Source organism: Doryrhamphus excisus, chromosome 9, assembly GCF_030265055.1.
Source record: "Doryrhamphus excisus isolate RoL2022-K1 chromosome 9, RoL_Dexc_1.0, whole genome shotgun sequence".
Taxonomy (NCBI): domain Eukaryota; kingdom Metazoa; phylum Chordata; class Actinopteri; order Syngnathiformes; family Syngnathidae; genus Doryrhamphus; species Doryrhamphus excisus.
This window is the reverse complement of record NC_080474.1, coordinates 9,097,600-9,111,421: the sequence shown is the minus strand read 5'-3', so window position 1 is coordinate 9,111,421 and position 13,822 is coordinate 9,097,600. Positions and strand designations below refer to the sequence as shown.

Genomic DNA, 13,822 nt, shown 5'->3' with positions numbered 1-13,822 from the left:
CTATTAACTTTATTTATTAACTTTTTTGCTCAAATAAATGTCTCAAATTAAAATTATATTGCTACAGTATCTTATATTCTTGTTTTGTTCACAATTGTGTTGATACAAATTATTGGTTGCTTAAATAATATAAATATAATAATCTAAATAAATAATAATCTTGAATCATGATTAAAATGACTCGAGGCAAATTTTAAGTAAAAAGTATCCATATCAGCAACAGTGGCTAAAACATGCTGGTTAAAATCATGCCAAACCTTACAAACACACAAAACAACAGCAGGTGGCGTTGCTGATTCATGTTCTCCAACAGGACTACGTCAACACACACCTTCACTTCTTCACATTGAATAGACTCGGGAATCCAGGAAGTATGGAAATGAGTAAAACATGGTTTGTGCGTTTGTGAGGTTTCGGCATGATTTTAACTCCACAGTCCGCCCCTATATTTGAGGCATCCAGGACACCAGAGGAGGAAAGCAGAGGAGGTGCCTTGTGCGTCATCACGTTATTAGCAGAGCAAGTATAGAGCATTATATTGACTTTTACAAAGGTAAAAAGGTACAAAGCTCACTTCTACACCTGTGTAATGTAATGTCACGTAATATGTCCAATAATGAGATGTGCAATGTTCTGCGAGGCAATGTTTTATTGTTTTAAGATTACAGTGGTTATTTTTACACTTGAAGACTGTCAAATGTCTTCTGATGGCAACAGTCCCCTTTCCATTATTTTCAATGGTGAAACCTGCCTGCAAATATGACACGATTGTGAGTTGGCCAGCATCCTGTGTTCCACTTTAAAGTTTCTTCTTTCATTCATTCATTCATTTTCTACCGCTTATCCTCACGAGGGTCGCGGAGGGTGTTTGAGCCTATCCCAGCTGTCTTGGGGCAAAAGGCAGGGTACACCCTGGACTGGTGGCCAGCCAATCCCAGGGCACATATAGACAAACAACCATTCACACTCACATTCATACCTGGAGAAGACATGCACGGGGAGAACATGCAAACTCCACGCAGAGATGGCCGAGGGTGGAATCTAACTCCGGTCTCGTAGCTGTGAGGCCTGCACGCTACCCAGTCCTCCAAAGTTTCTTCTGTATTGTTTGATTTTAATTTCTTGGAAGCACATGCTCTTTCTCGCCACCGGAGGGCGACAACAGCCAAGTAGCGCTGTCCATGGTTCCTAAAAAGTCTGCTACAATTGATCATTTTGCACATTGTGCATGTAAACAGTGGATTTGCGCAGTAGAAAAATACACTAACGCGCACAAAATCAGTGCATTTAAAGTGGTATAAAATGTTCTCAAGCGTGTAAGATATACAATTAAAAAGTCACACAAACATACATGTACAGAGGTGTGTCACTGGTAGAGGAGGAAGCCTTGGATTGCGTGTGGAAGTACAAGGCTGGAGGCTCTATGAAGGCGACTGCTCCCCAGACTTCTCCGAATACAACAGCGACACAGCTGAGAGAGGGAGCAAGGACCTGTTCGTATATTGGAGGGAGACAAAATAACTTCATGAAAATGAACATTTTTCTTTAAAATGATATGTGTGTCAACAACAACTCACCTCTGTTCTGCAGTATAGCTCTCACTGTGCTGTTTGGTGCCGCCACGCCCAGAGGGGTCTTGCCTTCAGCGTTCCGGCAGCACTGATTAGCACCAAAGTCCAACAGGAGGTCCACAACTGTGGCTCTGCCCCCTCTTACTGCGGCGTGCAACGGTCTGTCTCGTCCACACCCAAGTTCAACATCTGCTCCTAATGTGCCCACACACATTAGAATACACAACGGATCAACAGAATGAATAGGATTAAATGGTAATGTTGTTGTAAAGCACATCCAGAGGTAGATGAAACAGCTGCATCCTGACCACTCATGACACTTCAAATGCAGCTATCAGCTCATCTTGTGACTGTAACAAACAATTCCATAATTCCAGTGTTTTTTATCTGCTTTTGTAGACCACGCCCTGGCGACAACAGGAGACTGCAATTAACTGAATAAAGGGCCAGTTCAATGTAAAGTCAAGCCCAGCTATGTTGTATTCTAAAATGGGCTGCAGAGAACATTGAACAGAAAGTAAGGTAGGATATGTTGTGTTTCTGTGATGGTAATCCCTCATGTATCGCAGTTAATTGATTCCAATTGATTTTTGTGATAAGTTAATTAGGACAAAGTAGGACTCCTAATTTTAAATCATGCATTTTTACAGCGCATAGGAAACCTGTTTATGACCTTCTGAAAAAGGACCTTTAACATTATTAGAGCTCTCAAGACATAAAATAACACCCCATGCTCACATTTACACACGTATTACCCAACACAGTAGACATAGAGTAAACAAGACCAACATAATATAGACTCACACATGATACAGTGAAGAAAATAAGTATTTGAACACCCTGCTATTTTGCTATTTCTCCCACTTAGAAATCATGGAGGGGTCTGAAATTTTCATCGTAGGTGCATGTCCACTGTGAGAGAGATAAACTAAAAAGAAAAATCCAGAAATCACAATGCATGATTTTTTAACAATTTATTTGTGTGATACAGCTGCAAATAAGTATTTGAACACCTGTGTATCATCTAGAATTCTGACCCTGAAAGACCTGTTAGTCTGCCCATTAGAAGTCCACCTGCACTCCATGTATCATCCTGAATCAGATGCACCTGTTTGAGGTCGTTAGCTGCATAAAGACACCTGTCCACCCCATACAATCAGTAAGACTTTAACTTGTAACATGGCGAAGACCAAAGAGCTGTCCAAAGACACCAGAGACAAAATTGTACACCTCCACAAGGCTGGAAAGGGCTACGGAGCAATTACCAAGCAGCTTGGTGAAAAAAGGTCCACTGTTGGAGCTATCATTAGAAAATGGAAGAAGCTAAACATGACGGTCAATCTCAATCGGAGTGGAGCCCCATGCAAGATATCACCTCGTGGGGTCTCAATGATTCTAAGAAAGGTGAGGAATCAGCCCAGAACTACACGACAGGACTTGGTCAATGACCTGAAAAGAGCTGGGACCACCGTTTCCAAGGTTACTGTAGGTAATACACTAAGACGTCATGATGTGAAATCATGCATGGCACGAAAGGTTCCCCTGCTTAAACCAGCACATGTCAAGGCCCGTCTTAAGTTTGCATATGACCATTTGGATGATACAGAGGAGTCATGGGAGAAAGTTTTATGGTCAGATGAGACCAAAATAGAACTTTTTGGTCATAATTCCAATAAGCGTGTTTGGAGGAAGAAGAATGAAGAGTACAATCCGAAGAACACCATCCCTACTGTGAAGCATGGGGGTGGTAGCATCATGCTTTGGGGGTGTTTTTCTGCACATGGGACAGGACGAGTGCACTGCATTAAAGAGAGGATGACTGGGGCCGTGTATTGTGAGATTTTGGGGAACAACCTCCTTCCCTCTGTCAGAGCATTGAAGATGGGTCGTGGCTGGGTCTTCCAACACGACAACGACCCGAAGCACACAGCCAGGAAAACCAAGGAGTGGCTCCGTAAGAAGCATATCAAGGTTCTAGCATGGCCCAGCCAGTCTCCAGACCTGAACCCAATTGAAAATCTTTGGAGGGAGCTCAAACTCCGTGTTTCTCAGCGACAGCCCAGAAACCTGACTGATCTAGAGAAGATCTGTGTGGAGGAGTGGGCCAAGATCCCTCCTGCAGTGTGTGCAAACCTGGTGAAAAACTACAGGAAACGTTTGACCTCTGTAATAGCAAACAAAGGCTACTGTACCAAATATTAACATTCATTTTCTCAGGTGTTCAAATACTTATTTGCAGCTGTATCACACAAATAAATTGTTAAAAAATCATGCATTGTGATTTCTGGATTTTTCTTTTTAGTTTATCTCTCTCACAGTGGACATGCACCTACGATGAAAATTTCAGACCCCTCCATGATTTCTAAGTGGGAGAAATAGCAAAATAGCAGGGTGTTCAAATACTTATTTTCTTCACTGTAACATTGTAAGAGTTCCTTGTTATCTTTTGCTTCCTGTTCGGTACAGTACTTCCTGCGGTGCCTACTGTCTCATCAACGCAACACTACTGACACCTAGTGACCAGTGTAGAATACTACATATTGTCACAATGCATTTGAATACATGTTCTGAATGCCTTGTATTTGTATTTTAGAACAGACTAGTCCTTTCTTGTCATTGTAACAAGTATAATGAAATTGAAAAAGTGCCCAAAAGTCAGTGCACATTGTCTAAAATTTTCCAATTGTCTAAAATAGCACACTCAGACAATTTTGTGCTTCAAAATGCTTCATTTAGGCAAAAAAAATGCATAACTATGCAAATTTTCGAACAAATAATAGGCCCTATTCAACCACCTAAAGGTGATTATTTAGTAATATATTTTTTAAAACATTTTATCAAGTGAAGCCGCCAAGGGGAGGACTGTACTGAACTGTATATACTGTACTGTAGACGTAAAGAATGAATAGCACTTACAAGAGCATGCAGAGGGCTCCACTACATGATAGATAACGGTGGATTAGGGTAGATAGGTACTGCAGTTGAGTACAATACATACCAGAAAGTAGCAGCATATGCACGCAGGTTGTAGCGGAGGCCATGCAGGCAGAATACAGAGGTGTCCCCATTGTGGGCAGCTCCATGTCAATGTCCGCTTGGTAGGCCAGCAGCAGCTCCAAACACTCGGAATAGTCTGATGATAAAAACAAAAGTATCAGAGAACCTGATTATCACACAGACTGGAAGTGAAAGTGGAAGTGAGATTTTGGGGCGTGGGGGTTGGCTCGCCATCTCCTTACCTTTCTTTGCCACCTCGTGGATGGGCGACGCCAGCTGGTGCACACCATGGACAGAAGCGCCGTTCTGCAGGATCAACCGCACGCAGGCGGCACTGCCGCTGCTGCAAGAGTTGAAGAGCGGGGTGGTGCCGCCAGTTGCCACTTGGTGTACCTATGGAAGAACAGGGAGGCAGTGAGCGTGTCCAACGGATGAGCCACTAAATCCTGAAGCGTTCTTACATCTGCACCGTGATCCAGCAGGTACTTTGCACAAGCGGAATGGCCACCCAGGCAAGCCTCGTGGAGAGGAGAGACTGCATCCATGGTGAGTGTGTTGACATGAAAGCCCTGCAGAGAAAGAAAACTTCCTCAAATTCACATGTCAAAACTGGTGCCACGGAGGGCCAAGACCAGGTTTTCTCTCCAACCAGTTTCTAAAGGAAGTGATGTGATGAGCTCTGTCCCTCAAACTGAAGGTGGTGTTGATGGTTAAAATCACCTGCTTTCGTGACTCTACTTCAACTGTGTCTCATGCATTCCAGTACGTAAGATAAATACAGTCGTCCCTGGCTATATTGCAATTCGAATATTTCTCTCTCACTATATCACCTTATTTCAAACAATAATTAATAAATGATCGATGGTTGACTAAGGCCTATTATTAGTAAAAAAAAATATTGAAAAGACAAGTGATATGTAGTACTATGGTCACGAGGCATCAGTGGGAGACATGACCTTAGATTACGTTACCTTTCACACCGCATGGACACTAATGAGCCAGCAGAGCCCAGCTGACATGCATTGGCTTAAAGCAAATGAAAAAATGGTTCTCCTCATATTCCATGTGGAAGTGGTATGTTTTTGTCTTCTTTGTCCTTCTTCCCAACTCCATTTTAAACACTTGAAGTTTAGAATATGTGAAGAATATTGGAGAGACTGACCAGGCTGCACGGCGGCCTCACAGCTCGGAGACCTGAGTTCAATTCCACCCTCGGCCATCTCTGTGTGGAGTTCTCCCTGTGCTTGGTGGATTTTCTCCGGGTACTGTGGTTTCCTCCCCCATTCCAAAAACATGCTAGGTGAATTGGTTACTCCAAATTGTCCATAGGTATGAATATGAGTGTGAATGGTTGGTTGTCTCTATGTGCCCTGTGATTGGCTGGCCACCAGTCCAGGGTGGACCCCGCCTCTCGCCTGTAGACAGCTGGGATAGGCTCCAGCACCCCCGACCCTCGTTAGGATAAGCGATAAAACATGAATGAATGAGAGACTGACCAGTTAGCTCACTAGCTTGCTATGCTAGCGCTGGCCGTCTGTTGTGCAGCTAGAGTGATACCATAGCCTGCACAATGTGATGTACGTATGTAAAGGAGTGTAAAAGTGACAGTTGGGGTGTTATTTCACGTCGACAGGGCCCTGATGTGAAAATCAGTATTTATGAAGTCAGGTTTTCTATGCTCAAACTACAAAAATATTCTGTTAACAGAATAGTTCACAGTTCCGGAGCAAATTACACTAAACGAGAGGAAACTGTAGATGAAAGCATACTGTGTTGCTCCAAAAAGCGGGAAAGGCTTGACCCATTAAGTTGAGACAGTGCTATGCAAATAGAGCCAACCTGAGCTAGGAGGGTCCTCAGGTGGAGAAGTCTGCCATGATAGGCCGCCTCATGCAGGGGGGAGCGGTCCGACCAGGAATCTTAAAAACAAAGAAGAAAATTTGCCAAAGTTCTATCGTCCGCCATTGTTTTGTTCAGATGACCTCATTTGAATAAGGGGGTTTTCTAGTTTAAGGGTCACATCCCCCCATTAAAAAGACACATTGGGAAAGACATTCAGGGGGAGGGAAAAATATGGAATTCATTATGATTAATTTATGAAAACTGGAAATGGATTGTAGACGGCCACAATGTATCTAATGGTCGTTTTTCAGTTTGTATATGATGTAAATGTATATGCACTATGAAACTTACAATGAGAAAACATAATTTCATGAAAAATAAACATTTTAAAATGTAAAGTATTTTACAGTAATATGTGAAATATGAGTTGAGGATAGGTGTTTGCAAAAACTTACCAGCCATCAGAGAGTTGCACACCAGCCCGCCATAGATGTGCAAAGGCCTCTGCCATGGTTGCAAGCTTGAATAAACTTCCGTCTGTATAGCTGCCATGTTGACCCCTAACCTGACAGTAGGACTTTTACACAACAGAATGGGTGGGATACACTAATCTGGACGTCAGACCTTCCCACTTATGTGGCCACTTAAGAACCTCCCCCACATGACCACCTCACGCCCACTCTTCTGGTCCTCGTCCATAGTTACACTCCATGCAGGATGTGCATAACAATGGTGCCCTGCAACCTTGAAAAGAAGTTCTTACAAGAGCACAAAGTTCTGACAAACTTTTTACAGTCAAAACAGAATAACGTCATGTATAAAGACTCCAATTTATTTAATGACACATTTTTCAGTGGAGTGTGTGTTTAAAAAAGAAAAAACAAACTTGGATCCAGACAAGCTAATCACGGGGTGCCACTAGCCTTGAATAGGTGCCACATTTCCATAGACTGTTTTGTCTGGCACTTCTATCTTCCTCTGAGATGTCTGTAAAAGCAAGGATGCGGGGGTTGGACAAATAACCGGATAAACTTGGCTAACCAGTCCTCGGGGAAACAAAGAGGATTTTTTAAAATCACGAAAATAACACATTAGGAAGTACAGTAAGTCACAGACAGAGTTATCAGAGAAACACAAAAAAGACCTCTCATAAAAATTGCAAAATAATAATCATTCCCAAACGAAATACCCGAGAAATCCATGACTGTAGATGAATCTTTTAACAGTAAATGTGCAAAGTAGGCTTGGAACTGTCGCTCAGAGAAAATACAGAAAAGCTAATGATGAAATCTAATTTTCCGAAGAATTCGAAGGATCCCTGAAAAGTGCTCCATGCACTGTACGCCACATCTTGTGCACAATGCATAAATACAGTCAAGCCTAGATTTTCGAACAACACAGTTTTCAAATGATTCTGTTTTCGTCCTTTTCTGAAATATTTTGCCCCGGTTTGCGTGAACCATCGCGGTTATCATACATTGTATTCAATGCCTGTATGGTATCATTTTGTGGAATTGATTGCCTGAACAAACACCCCCATGTGTTGCCTTGTCAGCGTCTGTGGATTTTATATTGAGATTCAATATTGCAAAATTACCCGCCATGGGGCCAAAGAATGCATGTTAGGTTCATTCGTACCTCCAAATTGTCCATAGATATGAATGTAAGTGAATAGTTGTCTATATGTGCCCTGTGATTGGCTGACGACCGGTCCAGGGTGTACCCCGCCTCTCGCCCAAAGTAAGCTGGCATAGGCTCAGGGATACTCCTGTGAGGATAAGCAGCATAGAAAACGGATGGATGGGGCCAAAGAAAGTTGCGAGTGTCAACAATTTGTTAAAGAAGGTGATAGACATTATTGAATTTAGAAGGATTTACATTATTTCTTATGGGAAAAATTGCTTCGGTTTTTGGACGAACCGTACGATTTATACGATCAAAAACGTCACAACGAAAATAGAGGTAACACTGTATGTCCATGATTTTCAACAAGCTTTCTTTAAAAGCAGTATGACTTAAGTCCCGCTGACGTTGGAAATAAATAAAAATAGCTACTCCAATGTTTACAGTGGAAATATAAAGCAACTCGAACAAAATATCATGTTTTTGCTGTGAAAAAAACCCATTATGAATAATCATAAAAAATGTGATAAAATAAAATAAATCCGTTGGGGTGGGGTTGTCCAACGTATGCCCTGAGGTTCATTTGCAGCATGAAGCTTGTATTTGTCCCGAGGCATATTCTAGGCACAAAATTAACATTTAAACAATTAAAAATTAGATGCAGTGTCACCTGTAACACAAAGCCGAGATGTGGGCTGAATTTCCTCAAGTTAAACTTAACACTCCTCTACAGCATTGGTTTTAGCATGTAATGAAGTAAGCAAAAGGTGAACAATATCATGTGAATTTGGATTTTTGTTTTTCTGTAAGTGGCCCTCTGTGTAGGAAGTTTGGACACCATTGGCTTAGGGGAAACATATGGAAAATGATTTTTTAGTTTTTTTTGTATATTTTTTGAAAAAGTGTTTTAAATCTCTTCTTTAAGTCATAAAAAATGCACAAGGGTGTGTTTCCATTTTATATGCGCTGTTTGACGAATCTACGTAATCTCAGAGTTAAGTGAAAGTTATTGATTGATTTTGTGCAGTCCAGGAACAAATGCATGAAAAATTACTCTTTACTTGAAATCTCAAGTAGAATGAAAATATTGAACAGACGGCCCTATCGGATTGGTTCATCTGGATAGGATTTCTGGAATAAAGAGCCAATAGTGTCAGTCTTCATGCAGGATGCTGCTGCTTACTTGAGGCAACTTTTGACAGACCTTCATCTTTACGCCACTTGCTTGGTTCTTGTCTCCATAGTCCTAGAGGACCGGTGGCGTTCACAGCTAAGTCCATGACTCTATCGGGTACCAACCACTGGAGGAGCAACAGGAACAGGAAGTCCAGAACTGCCACGAAGGCAAAGATGGAGCCGGCCACCGGTCCGCAGTGGGACCTCAGCCTCTGAAGGCGTCTGTCTAGGGGAAGCACCTCCTCGCCGCACACTCGGTCATACACCTGAAGGAGAAAATGTATTATTTGGACTTTATTGAGATTGGGGGGGAAACCCAGCAGTTATATGTAGTAGTTAGGGGTGTCATAAGACGAGACGACAATTATATTACAATCTACTATTTTAATTTCTACTACGTTGCACTCTTCTGTGTATACAGTAAACCTCGGATATATCGGATTCAATTGTTCCCACTGGTTTTGTCCGATATAAGCGAAATCCGTTATATGCGTATACCGGAAAATGTCCGTTTTACGCATATATGGGATTTATATCCGGTATATGCGTAAATGGGATTTTATCCGTTATAAAAAGGCACTTCCTTGACTATGTTTCCAATGTACCTGGACGCGCAGGCAACGCTGCAAACGCTGCAAATGACGTCGTATAGCGGCCTGTCACGATTCGGCGAATCGGAGCGCCACGATGCGGCCATCCGATATATGCGAGGGAAATTTCATGGAAATGCATTGGAACGGGACTGGAGATTTTGTCCGAAATAGGCGAAATCCGTTATAAAAAATCCGATATATGCAATGAATTTTTATTGGAAATGCATTACAGAAAATTCGCTTCTTTTTTATCTGTCCGTTGTGAGCGAATTTCCGATATATCCGAGTCCGATATATCCGAAGTTTACTGTACTATACAGTTAACATCTGAGGAATTAGGAAGAGAAGAGGGTGATGCATCTCAAGCTGTGTGGCAGCTGAACCCACCTTTTCAGTCCTCTCTGCCACGTTTCTCCAGGTGTAGAGGTGTTGCACCTGTGCGTGGATGGAAGCGGAGCAGGGGACTGACCCGGAACGCTGCCGTGCAATGGCCGTCTCCAAACCGGCACAGAGCGAGCGGACTGTTGGCTCGCAGAGCGTGATCAAGTCCTCAGGTAGCACCTCTGGGATGCCGCCTACACGAGTGCTAACCACCTTTGGGAGCAAAAAATATATACATTAAATAAAATATATAGATTTTGATGGGCGGGAGTGATGTGGCAAGTAAAATGGCTTAATGCAGCAAACCTGCAGTCCACAACTGGCTCCCTCCACGATGGCCATGCAGAAAGCTTCAGTTAGTGACGTATTGAGGAAGATGTGGCCCTGGACCAGAACTCCTCTGACATCCTTGTGCTCCAGGGGCCCCAACAGACGCACCCTGTTGTTAAGACAGTCACACATATTTCACAGAGACATGATAAGCCTCACAAACAGGAGTACTTGTCAGGGTTTAATACACTATGGGCCTACACACCCGAACTGGATAGTGTGTGCACTGAAAATTGCGTGTGTCAAATGAGCAAAATAGCACATGCAGACTATCAGAAAGCGCAAAATAGAGGAAGGAGGAAATGCAAAGGCTGTTGAGGAGGAGGCCCTTTATGTACAAAAGTATTGGGACATCTGACCATTATAGTAGCAGTGGAAGAAAACATGGGTATCACTCTGCAAACACCCTCCTGTTCCCGCGCCATTAAATCTCCAAAAGGGTGAGTATTTTTACTTTAAATTAGTTTTATTCTACATCGATTGACTGCTTTCTTTACACTTGTAAAGAAAGGTATCATGGTGGGGACAGTGATTCTGGAAAGTTTAATCACTTCCAATTATATCAATTCTGATGAGGAAAAATGTTTAGAAATTGGAACAAGTTCTCTCTTGAAGTACCTGTCATGAAGCTGGTATTTCTCTCTCACTTCCTCCAGCACTAGCCTCTTCGGCCCTTCTCCACCAATGAGGAAATGGAGATCTGGATGCTTAAGACAGAGCTCTGGAATGATCCCACCGAGAAGATCAGTGCCTGTCGAGGAGATAAAATAAGATACACCAACAGCTTGAAGTGTCTTGTCGTGTCCCACATTTGATCTTTCAGCATGAACCAACGTTCTAAGGTTCAAACGGCCGTCCCCCATAGTGCAGGTTTTCTTTGAGGTTTTTCCCTTGCCTTGTGCTGACAGTGCTTGGTCATGTTGAGTTCAGTTGTTTTTCTTTAATGTGACAATTGAGGTCAATTTTCAATTTTGAATCATGCTCAATATGAAAAGTGCATTGAGATGTATGAATTGTGAGTTGACACTACGGGATATAAATAGAACTTGTCTTAAATGACCTAAAAGACAACGTTTACACAATATTCAGGTCGCACCTTTGCGGTAGACCAGGCGGCTGACCACGACAATGGTTATCCTGTCATCAAGGCGCTGGGAGGGATCCGGGGTGAAGTCGGTGTGGTCAACTGCATTGGGAATGACGGACACAATCTCCGGGTCGAGAGCCGCACGTAGTACAGTGTTTTCTTTGCTGGTGTAGGAGACACAAACGATGTGGTTGGTATCGCACAGCGACACCGTCAGGAGTTTGTTGGTCAGCACAGAGCTGATGTCAGCAAAGCCAAAGAGCGAGTGGTCGGTGAACACCTATAAAATAAGTACAAACTTAGTCCAAATTAAATTGCACTTGCTTCACTATGGCTGGATTTACACAGTCCTGCAGTGTAAATGTAGAAGGTGAGCCACATACCGTGTTAAGGCCCATGGTCTTAGCATGGAATAATGCATCGTGGGCCATAGCGGAGAAGGAGCTGTGAGCGTGCACCACAGTGATGCGCTCCCTGACAAACACACAGCGCAGAAGCGGGAGACTATGGAAGAAGGTGGTGGTGGTGGACTGGTTGTACATCACCTGCAGGGGTAGGTAGTAGACCTTCAGTCCATTGGTCAGGTACCTGACGCCCTTCCTGTGGTCGTAGGCGTGCGTGACAATGACCACCTTGTGTCCCTTCTCAATCAGACACTGGGACAGGAGGTAAATGTGACTTTCCACTCCTCCCATGTTAGGATAGAAGAAGTCAGACACCATGCAGATGTTGTGCTTCCTGACACGGGGCTTGTTGTCGGCCTCTGCAGGAGGTCCATGGCTGAAAGCTGTCGTTCTTCGCTTTCTGCGGCTCATTTTGCATCACCACCGCTGACAACACAATAAATCAATGTAATCATAAAGAAATGTGTGAAACATAATGCCCACTACGCAGAAAAGCTGCCTTAATAAAAATGTAAAATCCCCCATGGTTGTTCTTAAGATTGTATGGATTCACCCTTAGACATTAGCATAGACCTAGCTAACAAGTTTATGTCTTTACTTCAAACAGAGACGATTTCTTTCACTCAGTCACACATGTCTTACCGTTATGTCTGGTAAAATACAAACAAATCCGTCTGTGATGTACATTTTTTCGCTCATTGCCAGGAGCGCCGCCACGCTAGCCAGTTAGCCGCGTGTAGTTACTTCCTGTTAGGTGACGTCACAAGATTACGTGTTATTATTATTATTGCACGTCGAGTGACACCTTGTGTTTTGGCTGAGTATTGCAGTGTTCTTAAAGCAAGACAGATAAAGGGAATTAAACCGCACTCGGCGTTTTGCGTGCCTGCGAGAAGATGTATCCACCTCGCGGGAGCGCGCACGCTCAGTTAAAACCGACAATATTTGACTCTGTGGTGTTTTTTTTTCGCCACAGGACTTCAGGTTAACGAAGCTATTATGCTTTTTGTCTGCTTTATCAGTTACTATGAGACACCTAAAGCACACAGTATATGAAAGCTTTGATTATTGGCTTGGAATTTGTTACTTATGTCAAGCATTTGACGCATGCGTATCCAGGAATACGGTGAGAAAAGCGGGTTAGACATTCACAATGTAATTGTGGCGCTTTGTAACACATTTGTTCCGCCATTTATTTATTTCTGTATAACAAATGACAATTATGAAATATGCAAGTAATTACCTATTCATTTTGTGGCCAGCAGCTGACGTAATTTCACTGCATTCCAAACGAATGCGATCAAACCAGGGGGTTGTTAACAGACAGGGGTTGTTAACCGTGAATGAGGCATGATGCAACAGTCGATCTCACCCGTTTGATATTCTTTTTGCTGTAAAATGAAAAATAAAGGTGTTGATATTGATGGGGCTCCGCTCGTTCATACTTTATGTGGCAACACAAGAGTTATTTGGTTTAACAACGGAAACGATAACGCTGTGGTGGACACTAGGGGGCAGGTCTCTCACCCAGTCGGTAGGCGGGTTGGGGGCGTGGTTTGATCCTTGTCTTTTGGCGCGTAAGGTTAGCGCTATATAAAATGTTCCATCTTTGTGATTGTGTGGTTTTTGAGCCGTTGAGAAATAAAGCTCTGCACAAGTACCAAACCTTGAGTCCTTCTTGCAACAGCCACATTAGTGACCCCGCTGAACATGTTTCAAGAGGCGGATGAGTGTGACTCTTATTCAGCCATGTCGCCCCAACTCCCAGCCCCAGTGGTCGGAGGTACTGCCAAGCTCCCGGAGTTCTGGGGGAATCAC

The 13,822-nt window shown here is 43.1% G+C and overlaps 2 protein-coding genes across 4 annotated transcripts; both read right to left on the bottom strand.

Annotated features, from left to right (window-relative positions):
• Nucleotides 1-697: 697 nt before the first annotated feature.
• asb11 (ankyrin repeat and SOCS box containing 11) lies at nucleotides 698-7,013 on the bottom strand. The gene is made up of 7 exons (XM_058081518.1): nucleotides 6,866-7,013; nucleotides 6,408-6,487; nucleotides 5,030-5,137; nucleotides 4,811-4,961; nucleotides 4,570-4,704; nucleotides 1,578-1,766; nucleotides 698-1,491 (listed from the first exon to the last, which is right to left on the bottom strand). Exons 1-7 carry the CDS (start codon nucleotides 6,960-6,962, stop codon nucleotides 1,367-1,369), a joined length of 885 nt encoding a protein of 294 aa, XP_057937501.1. The 5' UTR covers nucleotides 6,963-7,013; the 3' UTR covers nucleotides 698-1,366.
• A 211-nt stretch (nucleotides 7,014-7,224) lies between these two features.
• Nucleotides 7,225-13,552, bottom strand: piga (phosphatidylinositol glycan anchor biosynthesis, class A). Of its 3 annotated transcripts, XM_058081501.1 has the most exons (8): nucleotides 12,647-12,790; nucleotides 12,233-12,430; nucleotides 11,984-12,145; nucleotides 11,610-11,880; nucleotides 11,132-11,264; nucleotides 10,490-10,622; nucleotides 10,190-10,396; nucleotides 7,225-9,475 (listed from the first exon to the last, which is right to left on the bottom strand). In XM_058081501.1, exons 2-8 carry the CDS (start codon nucleotides 12,413-12,415, stop codon nucleotides 9,194-9,196), a joined length of 1,371 nt encoding a protein of 456 aa, XP_057937484.1. In that variant the 5' UTR covers nucleotides 12,416-12,430; nucleotides 12,647-12,790; the 3' UTR covers nucleotides 7,225-9,193. The 3 variants fall into 3 exon arrangements, with proteins under 3 accessions (XP_057937484.1, XP_057937483.1, XP_057937482.1); XM_058081500.1 differs by lacking the exon at nucleotides 12,647-12,790 and adding an exon at nucleotides 13,248-13,552 and having other exon boundaries at nucleotides 11,984-12,430; XM_058081499.1 differs by having other exon boundaries at nucleotides 11,984-12,430.
• Between the last annotated feature and the right edge of the window lie 270 nt (nucleotides 13,553-13,822).